The sequence below is a fragment of the Dendropsophus ebraccatus genome, chromosome 1 (genome assembly GCF_027789765.1).
Source record: "Dendropsophus ebraccatus isolate aDenEbr1 chromosome 1, aDenEbr1.pat, whole genome shotgun sequence".
Lineage (NCBI taxonomy): Eukaryota > Metazoa > Chordata > Amphibia > Anura > Hylidae > Dendropsophus > Dendropsophus ebraccatus.
Window position 1 is genome coordinate 25,546,712 of NC_091454.1, and position 22,529 is coordinate 25,569,240.

A 22,529-nucleotide genomic window follows, 5' to 3' on the forward strand; every position below is an offset into this window, starting at 1 on the left:
CTTCCAGGGTCGAAGCGGTCGGGGACCATCTATAATGGGGGGGGGGGGGGGGGGAAGAGGGGGTCCATGTATAAAGGGTGGGCAACATGCAGTGGGGGCCCATCTCATACATATACACACTAATATATATATATATATATATATATATATATTACACATACTATAAGGTGGGGTCACAGTGTCAGGGCTACCCACTAAATGAGGGTGTAAAGGGGCCATTACAGATGTGCAGTGTGAAAAGAGAGGATGGTGCCGGTGTGAGGAGTCTAATATGTCTGTCAGATTCTGTGGATTCGTGGCTTGGAGAAGTTCTCATAACAGCCCAGGACAGATGGAGAAGAAAATGAGAAGCGAAGAGCTCTGATGAGAAGCCGTCCCCTGTGAGTCACCTCATGTAATGTTTATGGTGTATACAACCTGTGTGGAGCTGCGTCCACCTCTATATGACTGGATGAGGTGAAAGTGATGTAGCTGCGGTGGTGTTTGTCAGTAGCTGCGGTAATATTTGTTCTTTGTTATCTGGTACTGTGTTTTATTGGTGTTAGTATACTGGATTTGGTCAGTTACAATATACTCTACATACACCTAACAGTAGCATCACTTGGTCGTGAAAGGCAAGTTATAGACTCATGGCTTTCTGGAACCACTGCTATAAGAAGCTTATGTCTTGTCAACACTCATTTATAGCTTTTGGGCCTACTTTGTTTGCCTACCGGGTAGGCAAGTTGCAAAGTTTCAGTGTAAGCCGATTAATACACAACACAAGTTTGTTTTTTTTTTTGTTCTGTTTTTTAGAAAGCACCACTTTATTTAGGCATTTATAGTGGACACTACACATTTCCTTTGTCTTCTATACTTGTAGATACCAAGAAGAGACATCATCACAACAAAACCGGCAGCTGCTGCTCCTTGTAGCCAAGCCAGGGCAAGATCAGAACCAAGAGGACCTGTGTATAGAAGGGTAGACTTTAGCTGAAATGACTACGACACATATGGAAACCTCCTAGCATTGCAATGTCTGAACACTAGAAGGTACATGTAGTTAAGCACCAATACTGTCAAATCTTGACTACTGTACTATATATCCATTTATTCTGTATAGCACCTTACCCTCCATACCAAAAACCTCATCTGTTCTCATCTCTTCAGGGAGAAACACTACAGGGCCATGAGCCGAGACCATGGTAAGAGCATCTTCTGTGGCCAAGGATCCAGCTGCTCTCTCTGCAAGACAAGGTTAAGAGTTATACCCCAAAACACCATTGACCAGAAGAAGTCACAAAAGCAAGGAGACAATGGAGCTGAAGCACTAATTAACTTTTACATACTTTGCCTTTGGGGACAGGTGACAGCACAGGGCTCTGTGGCAGATGGGACACATACAGAAGCGCTGCAGTGGAGAAACACCTGTAGGACAATACAAGTTGTTGGACACCAGAAGTTGAGTTGTGTTGGTTACTATTAAGTGTTATATGGAACATTACCAATCCTTTAAGAGCGGTCTGGGTGGCAGAATCCACAAAGGTGAAGGCGCTAACAATGAAGCGCTTGTAGTGTGTTAGGAAAGGCAGGTTCTGTGAGGAAGGTCCAACAGGAGCCAGCTGGGTGAGGTAGGAGTCTCCATTAAAAGGGCAGCTGGAAAGGGAACACATTAGGTAAACCATGGCAGCCTCAAGACAAGTTCTATTCATTGTCCATTCAGTCCTCACCTGTTGACCAAGATGGGCCATTGTGGAGCATCAGTAGGCACAGGAGAATTGGTGGCCCAACAGTTGTTCAAGACCAGAATCAGGCTGGGGTCAGTCCTCTGCAGAATCCGGACTTCAGCATGTACAGGATCTCTTAGTATTCTCTCAATGGGATAATCCTGGTCGGCATAGTATGAGGCGTACCGCTCATCTGCAAGAGAGTTTTGGCTTCTAGTAAACACATTAGCTCCTCTTCCAATTACCACTTGTCTGTCTATAGCATGGGTCTCCAAACTGCAGCAATACTACATTTCCCATCATGCCTGGACAGCCAAGTCCAAAGCTTTAGCTGTCCAGGCATGAGAATTGTGGTTTAGCAAAAGCTGGATGGCAGTTTGGAGACCCATGGTCTATAGAACCACAGCTTGTATGTCAACCCTCATAACCAAGCTAAAATTTCAAAGCAACCAAGACGTGGACTGTTTCCAGATGTGACCTTAAGTAGTTTAATGTTCTGGTAGTGTCTATTTATATATCTTCCAATCTACAGATGCCAGTAATGTGTAGTCTATGGTTACTCTGGATCTGTTTTAATAGGCATATTAGGGCCATCAGTTTTCCTTGGCTCAGTGTCAGAGTTACCTTGAGCTATTCTCATCTCCAGGAGCAGAGGTCCAGATGTAGATACAGGAAGAGGTGGAGGAAGGGTCAGAACTTCTACTTGTAGGGGGGCAGCTCCGATCTGGGTGTAGGTGCAGCGTACAGTCACCCTGTAGTGAGAAGAATACCTTAGTAACTCAAGTAGTAAAGGTGTGAGGTGTGAACCTGCCAACAGCAGTAGGTTCAGCCAATATTCGTATAGTGTATGGGGGCCTCCCAAGTCAGATGATGGTTGAGGTAGGCAGTAAAAATCCATTATGTCTGACCCAATTCTGAGGGAAAGCCACCATCAGCAGTCTGACTGTATTCTCTATGGTTAGGGGTAAGTTAAAGGTTCTTGTATTGTTGTATATATGCCTGGAATATTCCTCTTACCTCATTGTACTGTCTCTGGTGATTGATCCCATCTGCCAGGTCCTTATGGTTTTGGTTGCCTCCAGAGTGCGTTCATACACCATGGATGTGCCATCCACCTGTTGAGTCAAACCAGTGGTGTTTAACTTTGCATTGCCAAGCTAGGATGGAAAGTTTTCATTCCAAACAGTTAGTGGCCAGCACCACTCTATTAACCAACCATCAGCCAATATGCATCTAGTGATGTTAGTGGGGGGGGGGGGGGGGGGGGGATCTCCAGAAAGTGCTTGAGCCATGTTTGCTGAGCCTTTACAAGTCCCAGCCCATGAAGTGCTCATTCCCAGCATGGGGTCAGGCCATCTTATAGTGCTGAGCAATAAGGTTAGAGCCACACTTTACACTCACCTGTTTGGGACCCCCACAGGACAAGGGGAACTGGTACCCAATAAATGATGCAGTTGCTGCTACTCTTAGGTTGGGACACGAGCTGGAATCCACATCCACTATCCGTACAGAGTCCAAGATCAGGGATGGTAGAGTCAGGTCTTTGGAGATGGCAACCACCATGCTGTTATCAGCAGAGCAATAGGCAGTCACTGTGCAGGGGGGGGAGGACAAAGTGTTATGTTATCTAGTGACCATATACAGAATGGTCACATATGGAAGGTTCATTAAGATCTAAGATTTAGCCAAGATTATAAGTCTTCCCCAACTTCCCATGCAGCGTATTGCCGACTCTTAGCTAGGTGCTTACAAGCTCAGTAAGGGAGTTGTGTGCAGTTATTGCTTAGGGACCAGAGGCCGGTGTATTACACCTCTATATGAGTAGTTGTCAATAGAGTAAATATGGATATTAACACCCAAGCAGCAATTGTATGTCAGTCTCTGGAGAGATAGCTTATTCCTTTTCCTTGTGAGTGAGTATACCGCTATACCTGCAAGCCCATGTTTTATAAGTTATAGCTACCCCTGGCAAAAGTCTGTACTTGGTAAAGTGGTAATGAAGTTATGCATAAGTTTTGCCATTAGATGTTACTATACAACTGCAGTGAACAAGGGGTTATTGTGTGTTTGTAGTCTGTGCACCAATAAGAGCTCTTTTCTCTCTTCTGAACCTATATATTTTTTCACACTTCACCACTCACAGGGGGTATTACACACCCTGTAGGAAGTGGGCACATGGGGAGAGGAAGTACACACCCACACTTAGGGAGTCTTAACCAAGTCTTTGTAGAGGACACAACACAAGACTTGCCCTGTAGTTCAGCTGGGCCCTGGCTCGGCCAGGTCCCCTGTCAGGGACGATAGTACAGTCCAGTGTTAGTCTGGAGTGTGGTAGTGGACGGACACACATGGGAGACGCAGAGACTCTTCCTAAAAGCAACTCTTATTCTAGTTATTCAATGTTTAACTACTCAAGAGAGGACAAGTCAGATCACCCAAATCCACACCGTGAACATCTCAAAGGTGCAGGATAGTATCCTGAAACAAGAGGAACTGAACCTGAGTGTATGTAGGCTTGTAGCAACTTTGCTCTATCTTGCAGCGAAGGTGTAACCAGGTAATTTTGGCCATCCTGCTCAACTCAGGTAACAAAGGTCTGGGGTTTGTGTCACCTGACATTGTAAGGCAATCGGTGGTATCATGATGAGGTCGAAACATGGGCACAAGTGGTTTACTTCTTCTAAAGTTCCAGCAGAGCACACTTCTACCCTGGGTTGGAACTCTCAAGACAAACTCCTCTCTGCTACTCTAAACCTTCTCAGCACAGCTCTTTTGCCTCCAAAGCTCTTAGTACACCAGCTGACAATACCCTTCTGACTTCACTAGACAATCTGCGCTAAGTATTCCTGTAGTAAAAATGTTATTTATAACAGGACTGATAATTGTTCAGACACCTACACAGTCACTGCACCATCCTTGGGTCATCTACCCTTTCTGTGGGTGGCAGTACAGATAGTCCGGGTGGGTCACAACTCACTCCGGACCACTGTGATAATTACCCAAGGAACCCCCCCCCCCCCTCCCCCCTCACAGCCCGGTAGATCACTAACCACAGTGGAAAGGGTATAGCCAGCCACCTTAAAATAAAAGCAGATGTGACCCCATGGCACTGGCATCACAACAACCTATCATCTGGCTGAGCTACACCCGGACCACCCACCGCAGTAGTGGCATGACACAGCATCAACTTACGTTTCTTCCCATAGAAGCAGCGCGGTACATCAGACTGTGAAAAGCAGCATCCACGGCCTTCACACTGCTCTCTGGATACAGGGTCATTGGCACATGGCAGGCGGTCACTTGGCTGGACTGAAGCACAGTCACTTGCACTCGGAGCATCCATAGCTGGAGAAGAGAAATCCATAGGACAAGATTAGACACTAAACCAATGAGGAAAAAAAAAAATAAGTACACTACAATAACTCAGAATTCTTTGCCCTGGTGGCTTGCCCTCATGAGTAGTTTTACTTAGTTGTTAGCCATTTATGTAACCTGTGTAGGTTTCATAGGCAACAAGGTCCACAGCCACCTAAGAGAGAGGCCCCCCTGTTTTCCTACATCCATGTTAGGATGTCCAAAGCACATCATAAATGGCTCCAATAAAAAAGAAAAAAGTTTCTGCTAATAGTCAGAGTTCCACTTTAATAGGACAGCCAGTGCACCTTCTGGAGCAACAGTGCCATGGCCCAGGGTGCCGGTTGCAGGAGTTGTGTGCAGCAGGTCAGCTTCTGGTGTTTGGTGGTTTGTGTTATGGTAGCCAGGAGTGGTAGTACCCATCCCTGGACACATGGGCACCAGACCTTAGTAGAACTGGTGTGAGGGACAGGATGCGGCACAAGAGATGACAGTTCAAGACTTAATCAGAAGCTGTGGTATACTTAAGAACTTCAGTGCAATACACAATACAACTGCTCACAGGGGCAAAAAAAAACAAAACCACAAACACAGTAGAGACCGAGGTAGTCAGAAGAGAAGGCTTGTGTGAGTACAGGGGACAGGTAGAAGCCCTTGCCTAGTTAGTAGAAGTACTCTGCCAGGATGTGTGTAGAATAGGTACTTGAAGAATCCTTGTGTTTACATTTAGACATCTGCTTCAGACCGCCTTCTGCACAACAAGATTAGCAGATGCCATGCTGGGTACTACGAGTCCAAGGTCTGTCTCTGGGTGGAGCTCCTGCTAAAGAATTCCCCCAATTGGACGAGTCAGTTAGGTACTGGTCTGTAGTAGGGATGGGTACTAAGCCGAACTCTCGGAAATTATTCCTGCTCTCTGCGCGCTCTGGAATGGGTGGATACAGCGGGAGGACCGCCTGGAAAACTGGGATACAGCCATAGGCTGTATCCCAGTTTTCCAGGCGGTCCTCCCGCTGTATCCACCCGCTGCACGGAGCAGGCATCGAATGCCAAGAGTTCGGGTTCGTACAAACCCCAACCGAACTTGGTTCGGACCATCTCTAGTCTGTAGCAACTTTGCCTTACTGGGGGATCAGTCCCTCTGCCTTTTAGGGGGCAACTGTCCTGACTGAGAACCTTGGCATAGACAAGGGTGGTCCTAATGTTCCTGTTACCCCACTTCTAAGGATTAGCACTGCATAGTGCAGGTATCAGTCTCTGGAAACAGGTCTTCTCTTACCCAGCTAGACCACAACTCACTAGACACAGGAAACATCTATCCTGCCTAGGGCCGTGTCACAGGAAATCAGGGTGAGTGTAGAGGTGTAAAGAGTGTCTTGCACCTGTGATTGGTTAAACATGACTAAACCTTTGTAGGTCTCCAGTGGAAAGCATAGCTGCCAGCACTGTGTGACACCCGAGTTACATTCTGACAGGTAGTTAGAACTTTGTGAACCCTGTAGTGGGACACTACAACAGTAAGGTTATAGGTAAAGGCGTTATCCAGCGCTACAAAAACATGGCCACTTTCCCCCTCTCTTGTCTCCAGTTCAGGTGTAGTTTGCAATTAAGCTCCATTTACTTCAATGGAACCAAGTTCTAAACCCCACCCAATCTGGAGATGAGAGAGTGGCCATGTTTTTGTAGCACTGGATAACCCCTTTAAACTGACTTGTCTTTTTCAACTATATAAACAGAGTTCTGGTTTATTATAGACTTACCTGGAAGAGCAGGAAGAATGGGGCACACAAGATCCTTCTTATGATACCGAGTTTTCACACCATCAAGAATTTCTTCCAGAGCGACAGTCACCACGTAGTTTCCATTCTGCAATTACAGGACAGTTCTGACCGTTGCATTAAGAAATCCCAATATGCCATGAAGTTTGAGCCTTTGAAAGGCTTACAAACACATGGGCACTTTCTTTCAGAGAACACCACTCTTGTCTACAGCTCAGGTGTGGTTTGTAGTGAAGCTCCATTCAGGACAATGGAAGTTGGAATGGAACCCAAACTGGAGACAAGTGGCCATGTTTGTTTTTTTTAGCTCTGGATAACCCCTTTAACAGACTGGCAAGTAAAGTCCATTTCAAGTCACTTCTTGGCCATTGTATTATCTGGGCTGGCTTACATTGGATGTTGCCCTGTACTGTAACTGCTCTCTATATGGTATTCTGTCATACAGTGCCATGTTGGTCAAAGACTTCCATACATACACAATACTTTGTAGCACCATAGTAGTATGTATACTACTATACATAGTATGTAGTTCCATCATATTATTGACCACATTAAAGCGCCAACAGTACTGTACAATTGTTAAGACACGTGATGGACACTAGAGATCCTTAGTACCCCCAGCAAAAGTGACTGATGTTCCCCGTGTGAACAGACCCCTAGAGTCATCCCTGATCAGGAGTCCAGTCTATGGCCAACTCTAAATCCCTTTACAACTTACCTCCTCCCGCACATAGCAGCCATCAAAGGAAGAACCGACCACCATCAATCTGTTAGATTTCTCTACAATCCAGGTTCCACAGGTGGAGTCATTGTGCAGATTGTGAGAGGTTCCATTCTTGCCTAGAATCAGAGTAGATGGTCAGGTATAAGTTACTAAACTTCAGTATGATGTTACAGATTGTGTAGCACAGTATTTTAGATAGGAAGGCCTTGGCACTAGAGATGAGTGTGACAGGAGAATGCTCGAGCACAATCATTCAGTATTTGAATACTGGTGGCCAGAATTAAATGCATCCCTAAGGAGTCTGGGAAAACATGATACAGCCACATGCCATAGGTTTTATCCATGTGTTCCAGGACTCCCTGGGGCTACAACCAACTTCAACCACCAGTAATCAAATGCCAGACGGACAATCAGACAATACAGCGTGCTCCCATTAGTGAATGACACGCTGCATGAGGACAAGGTGTTGGTGCACTGTGTTATACAAGCAGTGACACATGCAGGAGATATACAGCGAGACACTTTTTTTCTAAGCATGAATAACCCCTTCAAAACATATCCCTTTAGCACTTAGACGTTCCAGCACTTACCTATAATGTTCATTGTAAAGACTGCATTGTCCAGCAAAGATGGAAGAGAGAACTCCATAGCATCATCTCCACAATGCAGATGGGAAGGATCATCCCAGTAATCCTGTACTGCACACACTGCAGACCCCAGCCCATAGACCCAAAGCACCAGCACAACCCCCACACCTGCTCCAAACAAGCCCATCCTGTCAGCAGCCACCTATACCTCAGTCTGCCATAGCCCCAGCTTTATACCTTGTGAGTGATCCCAGAGCCGCTGTGTGATAGGACGGGGGATAAAGTAACGTCAGGTGTGAGGTGGATGATGAGGATCACTAGTGGCTGTGCCCACATGCATGCACATATACTGGGATCTACTGCAACCTGATCATAGCACAAAGAATAGTGTGGAGACCCAAGATAATGCAGTACCTGCAGTCCTGTGTAGAGCACAGCTACATCTGTGTGGACTTTGAAGGGGTTCGGCTATGTTGACACCTTGCAGTTTCATTACAGTATTGTGTCATTTCAGTGTAAAAAAAATAAATAAATAAAGGCTGCAGCATTACAATAAAAATGCAACATGTGTGAACACAGCCTAAGGGTGCGTGCACACTATGGAATTCCCGCGTATGACCCGTGGTGGATTCCGTAGCTCGCACCCGCACGCGGCGGCGCGCATCTTTGCCCATGCCATAGACACTATTCTATGCACAGGCGGATTAAGCATTCCGCCGAAAGAATTGACATGTCACTTCTTTCGGCGGCATGCGAAATTCACCTGTGCATAGAATAGTGTCTATGGCACGGGCGGAGATGCGCGCCGCCACGTGCGGGTACGAGTGACGGAATCCGTCGCGGGTCATACGTGGGAATTCCATAGTGTGCATGCACCCTAATTTTAGGCTACGTTCACATGTTCTGTAGATACGGTCTGTGCATCATCATTCATAGTAATGCAAACTCCAAAACAGTTTCAGTACATACATCTACATGCAGTGAGTGAGTGTGTCAAAAGTGTAAGGACACCCATTTATTTGAAGGGAAACTATCAGAAGTTTAGAAGCATCTAACTTGCTGATTTAACTTCATCCTTAGCGCCCTGTGCGCTATAGGGAGAAGTTTCTTACTTTCTCCTTGTTGCCATTTTTATCAATCCATATGCTAATGAGGCAGTTTGGTGCCCTGGGGGCGGGGCTATCACCACAGAGCCCCGATCAGCCCCAGCTGGCCCATCCCTTCTAATGAATATTAATCCAGCGCTCTGCAGGGATGAGCACCAGAGTGACGTCACTGCAGAGCGCCCCCAATATTCATAAGAAGGATCAGTGCACTCACGTTTGTCCTCAGCGCCCCGTGTGCTATAGGCAGGTTAAATACTTTTATTTTTTCATTTTTTTTCCATTGAAGAAATGAAAAAGAAAATGACATATCTGAATAACCCACCAAGTATTGTGTACAGGGTCTATCTTTTATGGCTATATCTGGAATGTGGCCACCATGTTGAAAGCCCCCATATCCCTTTTTACAATAAGAAGTTGGTCATGTAGTATATCCAAGAAGACCAGAATTGTCTCAGAAATCACTTCCCGCAATCTGATTTTCAAAATCTCTTATGGTTCAAAATTTATCAACACAGAAAATTGCAATTACCTGCAACTTTCCCTTCTGATGCACAGCAATTTGATGTGCTGTCCATGGTGCCAAACACAGATTCAACTGTTATGAGCCCACATGAGAACTTTCTGTGTTCTTTGATATGCTACATGACCATATTTGCCAACAGTCCCAGGTTTGCCAGAACTGTCTCATTTTAAAGGGACAGTTCTGGCAAACTGTAAAGCCACGCCCCTCTCCATGTATCTAACCATAAGCAGTCCTAATGAGTGCTTATAGTTAAATACAGTAGTGCACTGACAGAGGAAGGAACCATTGGCTCCCCTCTCTGACAGTACCTCTTGTGGCTGAAGGCAGTACTCTGCCTCTGGTCGCAAGAGGGTGCTCTCTCCTTCCGGCTCCCAGTGTATGAGAGACATCACTCATGCAGAGCAGTGAGATGAGTCGCCGGAGAGAGCGCAGCAGGCAGGAGAGTATGTTTTTTTTTATTATTTAAATTACTGAGGAGGTGGAGCTAACTAACAGATAGGATTACCCTAGGGGGATGCCTACATGTGGAAAACTATATATTGGGTGATACCGAAAGGAGTGTGACTACCTACCAGGAAGACTACCTACAGGGGGAGAGGGAGACAGAGGGACTCAACTACTAAATGGGAGGCACAGAGGAGGCCTAAGTACTATATTGGGGCACAGAGGAGTGCTGTCTTCTATATGGTGGCACAGAGGGGACTTATCCACTATAGGGGGGCTTATTACTAAGTGAGGACACATAGTAAGCCTAAGTACTATTTGAGGGCCCGAATTGGGCCTAAATGCTTCCTTTGGACTACAAAATACATGCGATCATTTCCCGAGGATGTAGTGGATATTCTGGTTGCCTCCTGAAGACCCTTTACCATCAAGGTCAATGATTGCGTTAGTAAAGTATTAAAATCCTGGTGTTCACATGAAGACGTCTGATAGCATGCATTCAAGACACTGTACAGGGAAGAGGAGAGGGTGATTGGCAGGTTGCCTATACCTCACACCCCCTGAGGAGCAGCTGTTTAGGGCCCACATTGTCGAGTTGCTCCTCTGCCTTTTTCCTCTGCGAATGCGCAAGTGATGTTCACACACAGTATTTTTGCTCAGTATTTTGGTCAGTATTTTGCAACCAAAACCAGGAGTGGATTGAGGACACAGAAAGGCTATGTTCTCACACTGTTGAAATTGAGCAGATGGCCGTCATTTAATGGCAAATATCGGACTTTGTTTTTTTTGGTTTTTTTTTAAAACAGTAATTATTTGCCATTAAATGACAGCCATCCACTCAATTTAAACAGTGTGTGAACATAGCCTTTCAGTGTTTTCAATCCACATCTGGTTTTGGTTGCAAAATACTGACCAAAATACTGAGCAAAAATACTGTGTGTGTATAGAGCACTGATCTGCAATCTAACAGCTGAGCCAGCAGGAGGCCGGGCAGCATTGATTATTCATGAAGAGGGAGGAGGATGCATGACAAGTGTGGCACGAACAACTGCTCTGTGAAAGTAGGAGACATAAGATTGTACATAATCCGCTGCACGGAAAATTACCAAAAAGGCCCCATGCTCACTGGGGGGCTGCCAGCTACAGCACACTGTCAGCACCTTAGATAGTGCCCGGGAGCTGACGGATTCCCTTTAATTGCTGTGAAGAAGCTTTGCTCCTTCTGTGGTTTCCCAGTACCTCTGTTATACCACCTGTATAAGGGGTAACTCTGTCAGGTTTCACACTTTGGGATGATAGGTGCCTTTCCGCACTATGACCACTTGGTGTCTCACTCTCCTTTGTTTGCATGCACAGCTGAAGGTAAAGTGTTAACTGTTGGTTTATACTGTTCAACCAATCACTGGTGCAGGTACCACACACACTGTCCTTCTATTACATTTCTTCCTTCTCATTTCTCTAGCACTTTCCCCACCAATAAGAGGTCAACACTATATAGTGAGTTGGTTCCTGGTGGGAGGGGTCTTTTGTCTAGGGCAAGGGTCTTCAAACTGTGGCCCTCCAGCTGTTGCAATACTACATTTCCCATCATGCCTGGACAGCCAAATCCAAAGCTTTAGCTGTCCGTGCACAATGGGAATTGTGGTTTTGCAAAAGCTGTAGAGTCGCAATTTGGAGATCTATGGTCTAGTGTATGGTGAGAGAGAGACAAACAACTAGAGCTCCTGCTGAAGCTTATTACCAGGCCTGGCCTGAGGACCAGGAACCTTGTACAGGACTCTGTGCTAAGGATTATTCTTCTTCTTATCTCCCTAGCCATGTCTGGCTAGTGCCAAAGGCTATGGGCAAGGAGACAATAGGGGGCTAGAGGGTGAGGCTACGGTCAAGGAGACAATAGGGGGCTAGAGGGTGAGGCTACGGTCAAGGAGACAATAGGGGGCTAGAGGGTGAGGCTTCGGTCAAGGAGACAATAGGGGGCTGCTTCTCTCTTCAGAAGCACTGCGCAAGTCTGCAGGAGGTACTATAACTGTGAGTCTATTGCCACCCCTTTAAGTTGGCTAGAGCCCCCACAGCTGAGAGCCTTAGAGTCTAGTCAGGGCCCCACTACCCTGAGACAGCCAGAAGCCCACTGCTGTCCTCATGCTTAGCTCAAAACAAGCCTTAACCTATTCTACTCAACCTACTGTCTACACCTTAAAGCAAAAGTACTATCAGTACATTCACTTTATGTTTTGCACATGGATAGAACAGCGCCGGTGCCATTCTCCTTTTCTGTTTTTTTAAACTGTAGCCCCGTCCCCTCATACGGCACCGTTCTACAACCAGGGATGAAGCACTGGAGGCGGGCCGGCCGTGGCATGAGGTAGCTCCATTAGATGCCAGGAAACCGGGCCGCAGTTCAAAAAAAGGGCCGTGGCACAGGCTTCCCCGTGCCGGAGCCGTTCTATCCATGTGCAAAGCTCAAACAGAACGTACTGATGGTACATTTGCTTTAAGCACCCAAGCTAAACTGCCGTGTTATCCACCAAGAGAAGACCCTGTTACATTCTATTTTTGAGATTATATTCTGCACTCATTTCACCTGTTTTACATTGCCCTGAAGTTCTCAAGTAAAGGCCTTTCTTTTTGTTCTCTGTTTTTCTTTGTCACCTGCACCCACATTGTGCTACCCTTTACAAAGCCCAGTGCCAGTGTGTCCGGGGGTTGGGTAACGCCACCATGACAAGTGCTCCAGTAAAACACCAGAGCCCACCTGCTGTTACCATCTCAGCACCCCAGGCCACAGCACTTGAATTTTCTGCAAATACTGGGGACATGGCTAAACCAATGAATGCACTTTTAAAGTGACTGTACCACCAGGCCCAGGCTGAAGCACTGGAGGCGGGCCAACCCACCCCTAGTGGGAAGAAACTCCAGCCCCTCAATGACATGACTCCATTACAATCAATGGAACCCTATCATAGAGGGGCTGGGGTTTCCTCCCACTAAGGGCGGTTTCACTGTACCACCAGGCCCAGACTGAAGCACTGGAGGCGGGCCGACCCACCCTTAGGGCGGGTTCACACTACGGAATTCTCGCGGACAATGTCCGCGGAATTCCGTCAGCTGTCCGCCCGCACGGGCATGCGCTTTTCCGCCGGCTCCATAGACACCATTCTATCGGCCGGCGTATTCCGCGATCCGCTAAAAGAAGTGACATGACACTTCTTTCCAGCGTATAGCGGAATACGCCGGCCCATAGAATGGTGTCTATGGGGCCGGCGGAAAGGCGCCCAGATGTGCGGGCGGACAGCTGACGGAATTCCGTAGTGTGAACCCGCCCTAAGGGTGGGTTGGCCCGCCTCCAGTGCTTCAGCCTGGGCCTGGTGGTACAGTCACTTTAAGCCCAAATTGTTCTACAACTCAGATGAGGGAAGCAATATACTGTAATACTGCTGTTTATTAAGTTGGCCAAGGCTGGTTACATTGGGGTTTTTACCCAGTTAACAGAAGTGTCTAAAAAAAAATTAATGCAGTCTGTGTTTGAGGGATAGTATTATATAACGTGTACATTATATTTGTTCTGACAATTAGAACAGATGTATAAACGTACTGCCATAGTTTCTCCTTGCCCCCCAATTCTCCTGAATAATATATACATTGGACCACATAACAGCAGTCTATGGCTGTATCAATTTTTTTATAGGACTGCATCAAACTTCTCCAGCTGACAGGAATTGAGTGTTTAGCCAAATGTCGCTAAACCTTCAGAAAAAAAATTTTCACTACTTTGTGGGCATGAAGATCCCAGTGGCGCTGTCCTTTTTTTCATCGGCCCGCACCATGCAGTGGAGGCAAGCTCGGAGCCCCCAGGGTAACAATATCCCTTTTGGTGACACAGCCAGACTTGATTCTGATGGAGGTGCATCACTAAGGAGGATATTACATTGGGGGTGCCAGGCCCACCCTCCAGTGCCTAGAATGGGCTGGTGTATATAAAGAAAATGGTGCCAATCATGGGACCCGAGTGAAATTTTAAGAAACTTGTGTCCCGGTACAGGTTGTCCACTAAGTCTTATGCCCCCCAGGTAAAGGTAGCTTTCAGGTGTCACACAAAGGGGATGAAGCTGCTGTTTGCATTTTCATCACTTGAGGTCTCACTTCCCCTAAACCAGGGATGGGGAACCGTCGGCCCTCCAGCTGTTCAAAACTACAATTTCCATCATGCCTGGACAACCAAAGCAAAGCCTGTGCCATAGACGCCATTTTAGGCTCTGGCAGATTCTTTCATCCACCCATAGAATTGACGGCAGAATCCGCCTGACCATAGAATGGAGTCTATGGAACCGGCGGAGATGTGAGCGTTGGAATACGCAGAAACTTCTCTGCATAGATTACATAGTCTGAACGCACCCTTATCCAATCACAGGTGCCAAACAGCTTACAACCAACTACAGTTCTCTTAACACAGCCCCACTAATAGGTGGTTAAACCCATCACCCCTGTAAAAGTTTAAGTTCCTGGTGAGAGGTCATTAGTTCCTGCTGTAGTGATACCCAGGCCAGAGCCCTTGTCAGGGACTGCAGAAAGATTTCTTATGATGCACTGTAAACCCACAGTAGGGGTTACTCATTCTCTAGGAACTACCTTGTCCACGCCAGGGATCCTTCTACAGTTGTCAAGACAGTCTAAAGTTTCAGGACTGATCCCCAGTAAGACAGAGCAGCAAGCCAAAGTATCTTACAGATGTCCCACAGCTGTCCTGGAAGGTCTGCTATGCCCAGTAGTATAGGGCTGGAGCTTGTACTGCCCAACCTGGCACTGAGCTGGTTGGTCACTTCTGTAGATATGCGATTATAAGTATTCTCTACACTAATCCTGCCAGAGTTGCCTCTATCTTGGCATAGTTACCGAAGTCCTTGCAGCATCATACATTACCTGTCCAGGCTTCTTCTCCGCGCTGTCTTCACCCCCGGGTCCCACACGCTCCATCTTCAGAATGGCCGGTCAGCTGACAGAGCGCTTAGCCAATCACAGGCCGGGACCCCCGCGGCCTGTGATTGGCTGAGTGTGGCCTGTCAGCTGACCGGCCATTCTGAAGATGAGAGCATGGGACCCGGGGATGAAGACAGCGCTGAGAAGAAGCCTGGACAGGTAATGTATGATGCTGCAAGGACTTCGGTAACAATGTCCTTGCAGCCCTCGCTCAACGATTGAGCCGTGGAATAGGCTAGGTAAACGAGCGCCAATCTAGCAGATCACCGCTCGTTTACATCGTTGATCGGCCCTTCTCAGCCCGTGGAATAGGACCCTTTGAGACACCATCACATCTCGACGTCAGTGTATTCTAGAACGTTGCCCCCTGGGAAATCAAATATGCAAAAGAACACTGCAGAGACACCATCACGTGTCTCAACGTCAGTGAACGCCAAGAAAGCAAATACCCGAAACAGCTGTCCAGATACCTTGCTTGGGTGGTTTCTTTGTTTGGAGACATTCCTTGGTTGTTCCTTCCTGCAGGAGCCTCTGGCTAGTTCACAGATGTCGAGACATGCAATTGTCTCTGCAGTGTTATTTTACATATTTTATTTCCCAGGGGGCAATGTTCAGTATACACTGACATCAAGACACATGGAGTCTTGGTGTATTTCCCTTAGGTCAACCAGCGTTTTGCATTCACTTACTAGGCATTGTTCCCACTAGCCAGAATTCTACTCCACACTGATGAGAGGCAAATACCCTGAAACAGCTTTCTGTGGATGATACCTTGCTTGGGTGGTTTCCTTGATTGGAAACATTCCTTAGCTTGGTTTTTCCTTCCTGAAGGAAGGTCTGGCTAGTTCACAGAGGTTGAGACATGTGATGCGTTTCTTTGCATATCAATACACCTTGACCTACATCCTATTAGCCTTAACAAGTTTAGCTGGTCCTTACAAGACTCTGTACAAGTCCATGTGCTGGTCTACCTGAAGTAGATACAGAGTTCTGTGTTGTCAGTTTTCACAGGTTAGGACCGTCTCCCGACAGTGCCGGAGCCTCTAGACAGGCAAGTTATAGACTCATGGCTTCCTGGAACCACTGCTATGAGAATCCTATGTCTTGTTCACACTCATTTATAGCTTTAGGGCCTACTTTGTTAGTACCAGGTGGGCAAGTTGCAAAGTTTCAATGTAAGCTTATTAATACAAGACAATTTTTTTTTTTTAGAAAGCACCACTTTATTCAGGCCTTTATAGTAGACACTACACATTTCCTTTGTCTTCTATACTTTTAGATACCAAGAAGAGACACCATCACGACAAAACCGGCAGCTGCTGCTCCTTGTAGCCAAGCCAGGGCAAGATCAGAACCAAGAGGACCTGTGTATATAAGGGCAGACTTAATTTATATTCAGTATGGAATCACAGCATGGTATGGCAGATGTATTCAGTCCATCACCTATAAAAGGTACTATAACTGGTGCCATCAAAGTTAATTGGAGACCAACATAACTGTTGTCTGTCAGGAGTCTCCAAAAAGCCAAGTTTAGCATCTCATAGTGAGGAGTTGTTATACCAGCTTACAATGACCAAAAATTAGAAGGTATAAGTAGGCACTGATCCTGTCAAGTCTGTATAGCACCTTACCCTCCATAACAAGAACCTCATTTGTTCTCATCTCTTCAGGGAGAAATGCAACGGGGCCATGAGCCGAGACCATGGTAAAAGCATCTTCTGGGGCCCAGGATTCAGCTGCTCTCTCTGCAAGACAAGGTTAAGAGTTATACCCCAACACAAGTTTAGGTTTGAGCGTTATTTTTTCAAAATCAGACAAGATCAAGGAGATAGGGAGCTGAAACAAGAAACAAGACTCAGTTACTGATACATACTTTGCCTTTGGGGACAGGTGACAGCACAGGACTCTGTGGCAGATGGGACACATACAGAAGCGCTGCAGTGGAGAAACACCTGTAGGACAATACAAGTCATTGGACACCAGAATTTGACTTGTGTTTGTTACTATTAAGTGTTATATGGAACATTACCAATCCTTTAAGAGCGTTCTGGGTGGCAGAATCCACAAAGGTGAAGGCGCTAACAATGAACCGCTTGTAGTGTGTTGGGAAAGGCATGTTCTGTGAGGAAGGGCCAACAGGAGCCAGCTGGGTGAGGTAGGAGTCTCCTTCAAAAGGGCAGCTGGAAAGGGAACACATTAGGTATACCATGGCAGCCTCAAGACAAGTTCTATTCATGGTCTGTTCAGTCCTCACCTGTTGACCAGGATGGGCCATTGTGGAGCATCAGTAGGCACAGGAGAATTGGTAGCCCAACAGTTGTTCAAGACCAGAATCAGGCTGGGGTCAGTCCTCTGCAGAATCCGGACTTCAGCATGTACAGGATCTCTTAGTATTCTCTCAATGGGATAATCCTGGTCAGCATAGTATGAGGTGTACCGCTCATCTGCAAGACATGGACAAGTAGTAATCGGAAGAGGAGCTAATGTGTTTTATAGAAGCCAAAACTCATGTCTGTCTATAGAACCACAGTTTGTATGTCTGCCCTCATAACTAAGTGTCAAGCCAAGTTCTGTTTTACAGAAGAGTCATGGACCTTTACAGATGAGACCTTCAGTAGTTTAATGTTCTAGTAGTGTCTACCGTTTACTGGCATCTATAGATAGGAAGGTAATATAGTCTAGAACTACTGTGGATAAGAAGAGATTTATTTTAATAAAAGCATTTTGCTAGTGCTATTAGAGTTGTCCTTGGCCAGTTTATTGCTCAATAGATGTCAGTTACCTTGAGCTATTCTCATCTCCAGGAGCAGAGGTCCAGATGTAGATACAGGAAGAGGTGGTGGAAGGGTCAGGACCTCTATTTGTAGGGGGGCAGCTCCAATCTGGGTGTAGGTGCAGCGTACAGTCACCCTGTAGTGAGAAGAGCACCTTAGTAACCTGTTCAGTATAAGATCCTCATACACTGGGTTTAGCTGATATTCATAGTGTATGGGGCCTCCCAAGTCAGATGGTTGAGGTAAGCAGTAAACAAGAACACCCCACATACACACCACATTATGCTCGACCCAATTCTGAAGAATAAGCTGCCACCAGCAGTCTGGCTGTAACTTACCCCTCCCATAGGGAACATATAAAAAGGATTGTTTATTAGTGGTTTATAGGCCTGGATTACTCCACTAACCTCATTGTACTGTCTCTGGTGATTGATCCCATTTGCCAGGTCCTTATGGTTGTGGTTGCCTCAAGAGCACGTTCATACAACATGAATGTGCCATCCACCTGTTAAGCCAAACCAAGGGTTTCAGACTTCCATTCCAAGGACCTGTTCACACTGCGGAAAAAAGTCCCCACCGTTGACTCCGCTTATAATCCTACCTGCCTCACTGTCGCAATGTTACATATAGGGTTCCCTTTGCGGGAGTGCAAGGTGCCCTATATACACACAAACATTGAGACAGTGAGGCAGGTAGGATTCCAAGCGGAGTCCACGGTGGGGATTCCACCTGTTTTCTGCAATGTGAACGGGCCATAACTTGGCAATGCAAAGTTATTTATTGCAGAGGCGAAGTTAATAGCAGTTAATGGCCAGCATCACTCGGTATTAGCCGTCAATCAATACGCATCCAGTGATGTTAGTTGAAATCTCTAGAAAATGCTGGAGCCATGTTTGCTGAGCCTTAACAAGTGCCAGTCCATGAAGTGCTCATTCCCAGCATGGGGTCAGGCCATCTTATAGTGCTAAGCAATAAAGTCAGAGCCACATTTTACGCTCACCTGTTTGGGACCCCCACAGGAGAGGGGGAACTGGTACCCAATAAATGATGCAGTTGCTGCTACTCTCAGGTTGGGACACGAGCTGGAATCCACATCCACTATCCGTACAGAGTCCAAGATCAGGGATGGTACAGTCAGGTCTTTGGAGATGGCAACCACCATGTTATTATCAGCAGAGCAGTAGGCAGTCACTACGTACGGGGACGACAAAAGATTAGTCCATCTACTAGTCACACAAGTACATATTGAAATCTTAGGGAGGAGTTTAGTGCGCCAGGTTCAGTGGGTTTTACCCAGATAAGTACTAGGCATTGTTGAGCAAGTTTCTAGGACAGACTACTACAGACATTTTTTGCTACCTTGATGTCTACACAAGCGCCTGATTTAGTTACTTACGTTTCTTCCCATAGAAGCAGCGCGGTACAGCGGACTGAGAAAAGCAGCATCCACGGCCTTCACACTGCTCTCTGGATACAGAGTCATTGGCACATGGCAGGCGGTCACTTGGCTGGACTGAAGCGCAGTCACTTGCACTAGGAGCATCCATAGCTGAAAGGAGAAATTACGTTGTGGATTTGTTGGAGACTTATAGTACCAGGGTCATCTTCTATTACCCATCTGACCCAAACCCTGGTGGTTAGTATTCATAAGCAGTAAAAACCATGGCCATCTGAACTATAAGAGGGGTCTGCCATAATTTCATAATGCTCCCCATAGAAGTTTTTCATGCCTCCAAACAGCTTATACTAAAGTCAACCTAACCCATTGAGGGCAACAAGTGTACCAACACTAAGGGCCTCCCGACTCCCATCAGCTGGTTGCTTAGCCCTCCCTATATAGAAAGTTCCAAACACTGGTGTGTATGAGGCAGTTGACTTAAGGGATACAACGGCTGCTAAGTACCTGGAAGTCTGACAGAAAATTGAGGTTTGGAAGTTACTTTTATTAGAATGTCTAATGGTGCGTTTACACAGGCAGATTTATCTGACAGATTTTGGAAGCCAAAACCAGGAATGGATTTGAAAAAAGGCGAAATCTCAGTCTTTCCTTTATGACCCGTTGCCTGTTTGTGGTCTGTTCCTGGCATTGGCTTCAAAAATCTGTGAAATAAATCTGCCTGTGTAAACGCACCATAACACCAGTTCATTTGAAAATTCACCGGAGTACCCCTTTAACTATTGCTCGGGTAAGAGTTACTGAAGGTGCATAGGCCTTTTGTTTTACTATAGAATCCAACCCCTGCAGTCAAGACTTTTCACATGCCAAAAGTTCATTCATACCATAAGGACACTGAAAGCCATAGCCAAGTTGTAGCTGGTCTTGGTTACCTGGAAGGGCAGGAATAGGGCACATAAGATCCTTCTTGTGATACTGGGATTTCCCATTACGTGGCGTTTCTTCTAGAGCGACAGTCACCACGTAGTTTCCATTCTGTAAGCAGAAAATAGTTTGTTAATGCAGGTTTTAGGAAATAGGTGTACTAGGTTTCTCCTGTAGCCTCTGTGGAACCCCCAACATAAGGACGTGGTGTTCTGTCAACACAAGACTCTAAAAAAAACAAACAATGCATGACATGGCTTAAAGTTAACGCATGGTAACAGCACTGTATTGTGGTCAGGAGTGTATGGGATAGAGGGCCGGCATCCAGTAGCCGATTATAATAGGTCCTTTTCAGGCGGTAGCCCGGGGCCCATGGCCACCCAAAAAGAATTATACTTTCAATGGTGTATTGTCTCCTGGCTACAGTTCTACCAGGGGGCCTGCAAAAACCTGAAGCAGCCCTCACCGCTCCCATTGTCACCACCCCAAGGTCATCCCTAATCCATCTAAGGTTGCAGATCCTTCTCAGCTTACCTCCTCCCGCACATAGCAACCATCATAGGAAGATCCCATCACCACTGATCGGTTAGATGTCTGGTCAATCCAGGTTCCACAGTTGGTATCATTGTGAAGACTTCGAGAGTTTCCAGCCTTATCTAGAAACAGTGCACATTGTCAGATCTCATACATGTAGATGATTGAAGAACACTGAAAGTCATACAGAGACACCACTTGTGTACCAGTAACAGGCACTTAAGTTTTGACCTTTTCAAGTAGCATCAGACCTTTGATATGGTTTATCTTTTATGGCAGTATCAGAATACCCAGTTTACAGCTGATACAATGCAAGAGCCACAAGTATGGTATATTAGTTTTACAAGGACACCACCTAGTGGCAGAAGCACAGAACAGCACCATTAGGCAACTGAATTCTGTAACTGGGTAGTCACTGCTAGGCCTCAACTCAAGCCATTCTGTAATTAGTCACATACTGTGTCCTGCTGATTTGATTGACCGGTAAGATTTTTAAGTGTAACAGCAGGGTATATGCCAGGGGGCTCTAACATGCCCTTTGACACAACAGAAGGATAATTCTGGCACTCTTCACAGCTGCTGCAGATCTATGACTACAATCACATGCTGGGAGTTGTAGTTCTGAAACAGGTTGGCAAGATCACAGCACTAATTAAGGTTAACAAACTTAGAATAACTATTAGAAATAACATTGTCTAAAGGAATTGTTATCACATCCAGATAATACACTCCAGCTCTTACCTATAATGGTCAATGCAAAGAAAGACGGAAGAGAGAACTCCATAGCATCATCTCCACAATGCAGATGGGAAGGATCATCCCAGTAATCCTGTACTGCACACACTACAGACCCCAGCCCATAGACCCAAAGCACCAACACAACCCCCACACCTGCTCCAAACAAGCCCATCCTGCCAGCAGCCACCTATACCTCAGTGTGCCATAGCCCCAGCTTTATACCTTGTGAGTGATCCCAGAGCCGCTGTGTGATAGGACGGGGGATAAACTAACGTCAGGTGTGAGGTGGATGAGGATCACTAGTGGCTTCTAGCATTGCCAGTTTAAAGTTTAACCCCTTCCTGACCACCCCCAAATCTAGGTTTTCCGCCTAAGCTAGGTTTACACTGTGTTTTTGCATCCGTTTCACTTTGTCCCTTTCAGTAGGATTAATTTAAAGTACAGAAAAATGAGGTCAACTGCGTCTTTGTGTATTTTTTTTTTTTTTTTTTTTTACAACAATGGAAATGGATCCTGCAGTATGATATACAAAATCATATGTTCAATCATAAGTTAAAGGGAACCTTTAACCGCCCATCCCCCCGCTAGAGACCCTTATACTTACCCCATCTCGCCAAGTCCCTTTCCTGGAGCCGGTCCTGGGACGGAGATAACACCGTTTGAAGCCCGGCGTGCGCTGCTGAGATGAATCAAACGCCCATAGAGAATATCGGCTCCATTTATTCTCGACGGGCGTCAGACTCATCGCAGCAGCGCGCGCCAGGCTTCAGACGGGGATATCTGCATCCCGGGACCGTCCCCAGGAACGGGACTTGGAGAGAAGGGGTAAGTATAAGGGTCTCTAGCGGGGGTCGGGCGGCCTTCACTCTGGCACGGGGGGGGTGACAGGTTCCCTTTAAACATATACATAACATATAACATATACATTAAATGGACAGCAAAAGCACAGCGTGAGTACTGCATCAGT

At 46.3% G+C, this 22,529-nt stretch overlaps 2 protein-coding genes across 2 annotated transcripts; both read right to left on the reverse strand.

The window, feature by feature from the left end:
- Positions 1-810: 810 nt before the first annotated feature.
- LOC138775753 (zona pellucida sperm-binding protein 4-like) lies at positions 811-20,946 on the reverse strand. Its single transcript, XM_069956035.1, has 11 exons — positions 20,825-20,946; positions 20,299-20,401; positions 19,367-19,519; positions 18,971-19,161; positions 2,724-2,821; positions 2,331-2,458; positions 1,710-1,899; positions 1,485-1,635; positions 1,329-1,407; positions 1,111-1,224; positions 811-947 (listed from the first exon to the last, which is right to left on the reverse strand). Exons 1-11 carry the CDS (start codon positions 20,861-20,863, stop codon positions 811-813), a joined length of 1,383 nt encoding a protein of 460 aa, XP_069812136.1. The 5' UTR covers positions 20,864-20,946.
- LOC138771023 (zona pellucida sperm-binding protein 4-like) lies at positions 16,424-18,460 on the reverse strand. The gene is given in 7 exon segments (XM_069950442.1): positions 16,424-16,560; positions 16,828-16,941; positions 17,070-17,148; positions 17,226-17,376; positions 17,451-17,640; positions 17,979-18,106; positions 18,378-18,460. Coding segments are annotated over 7 exon segments (882 nt in total).
- Positions 20,947-22,529: the final 1,583 nt, after the last annotated feature.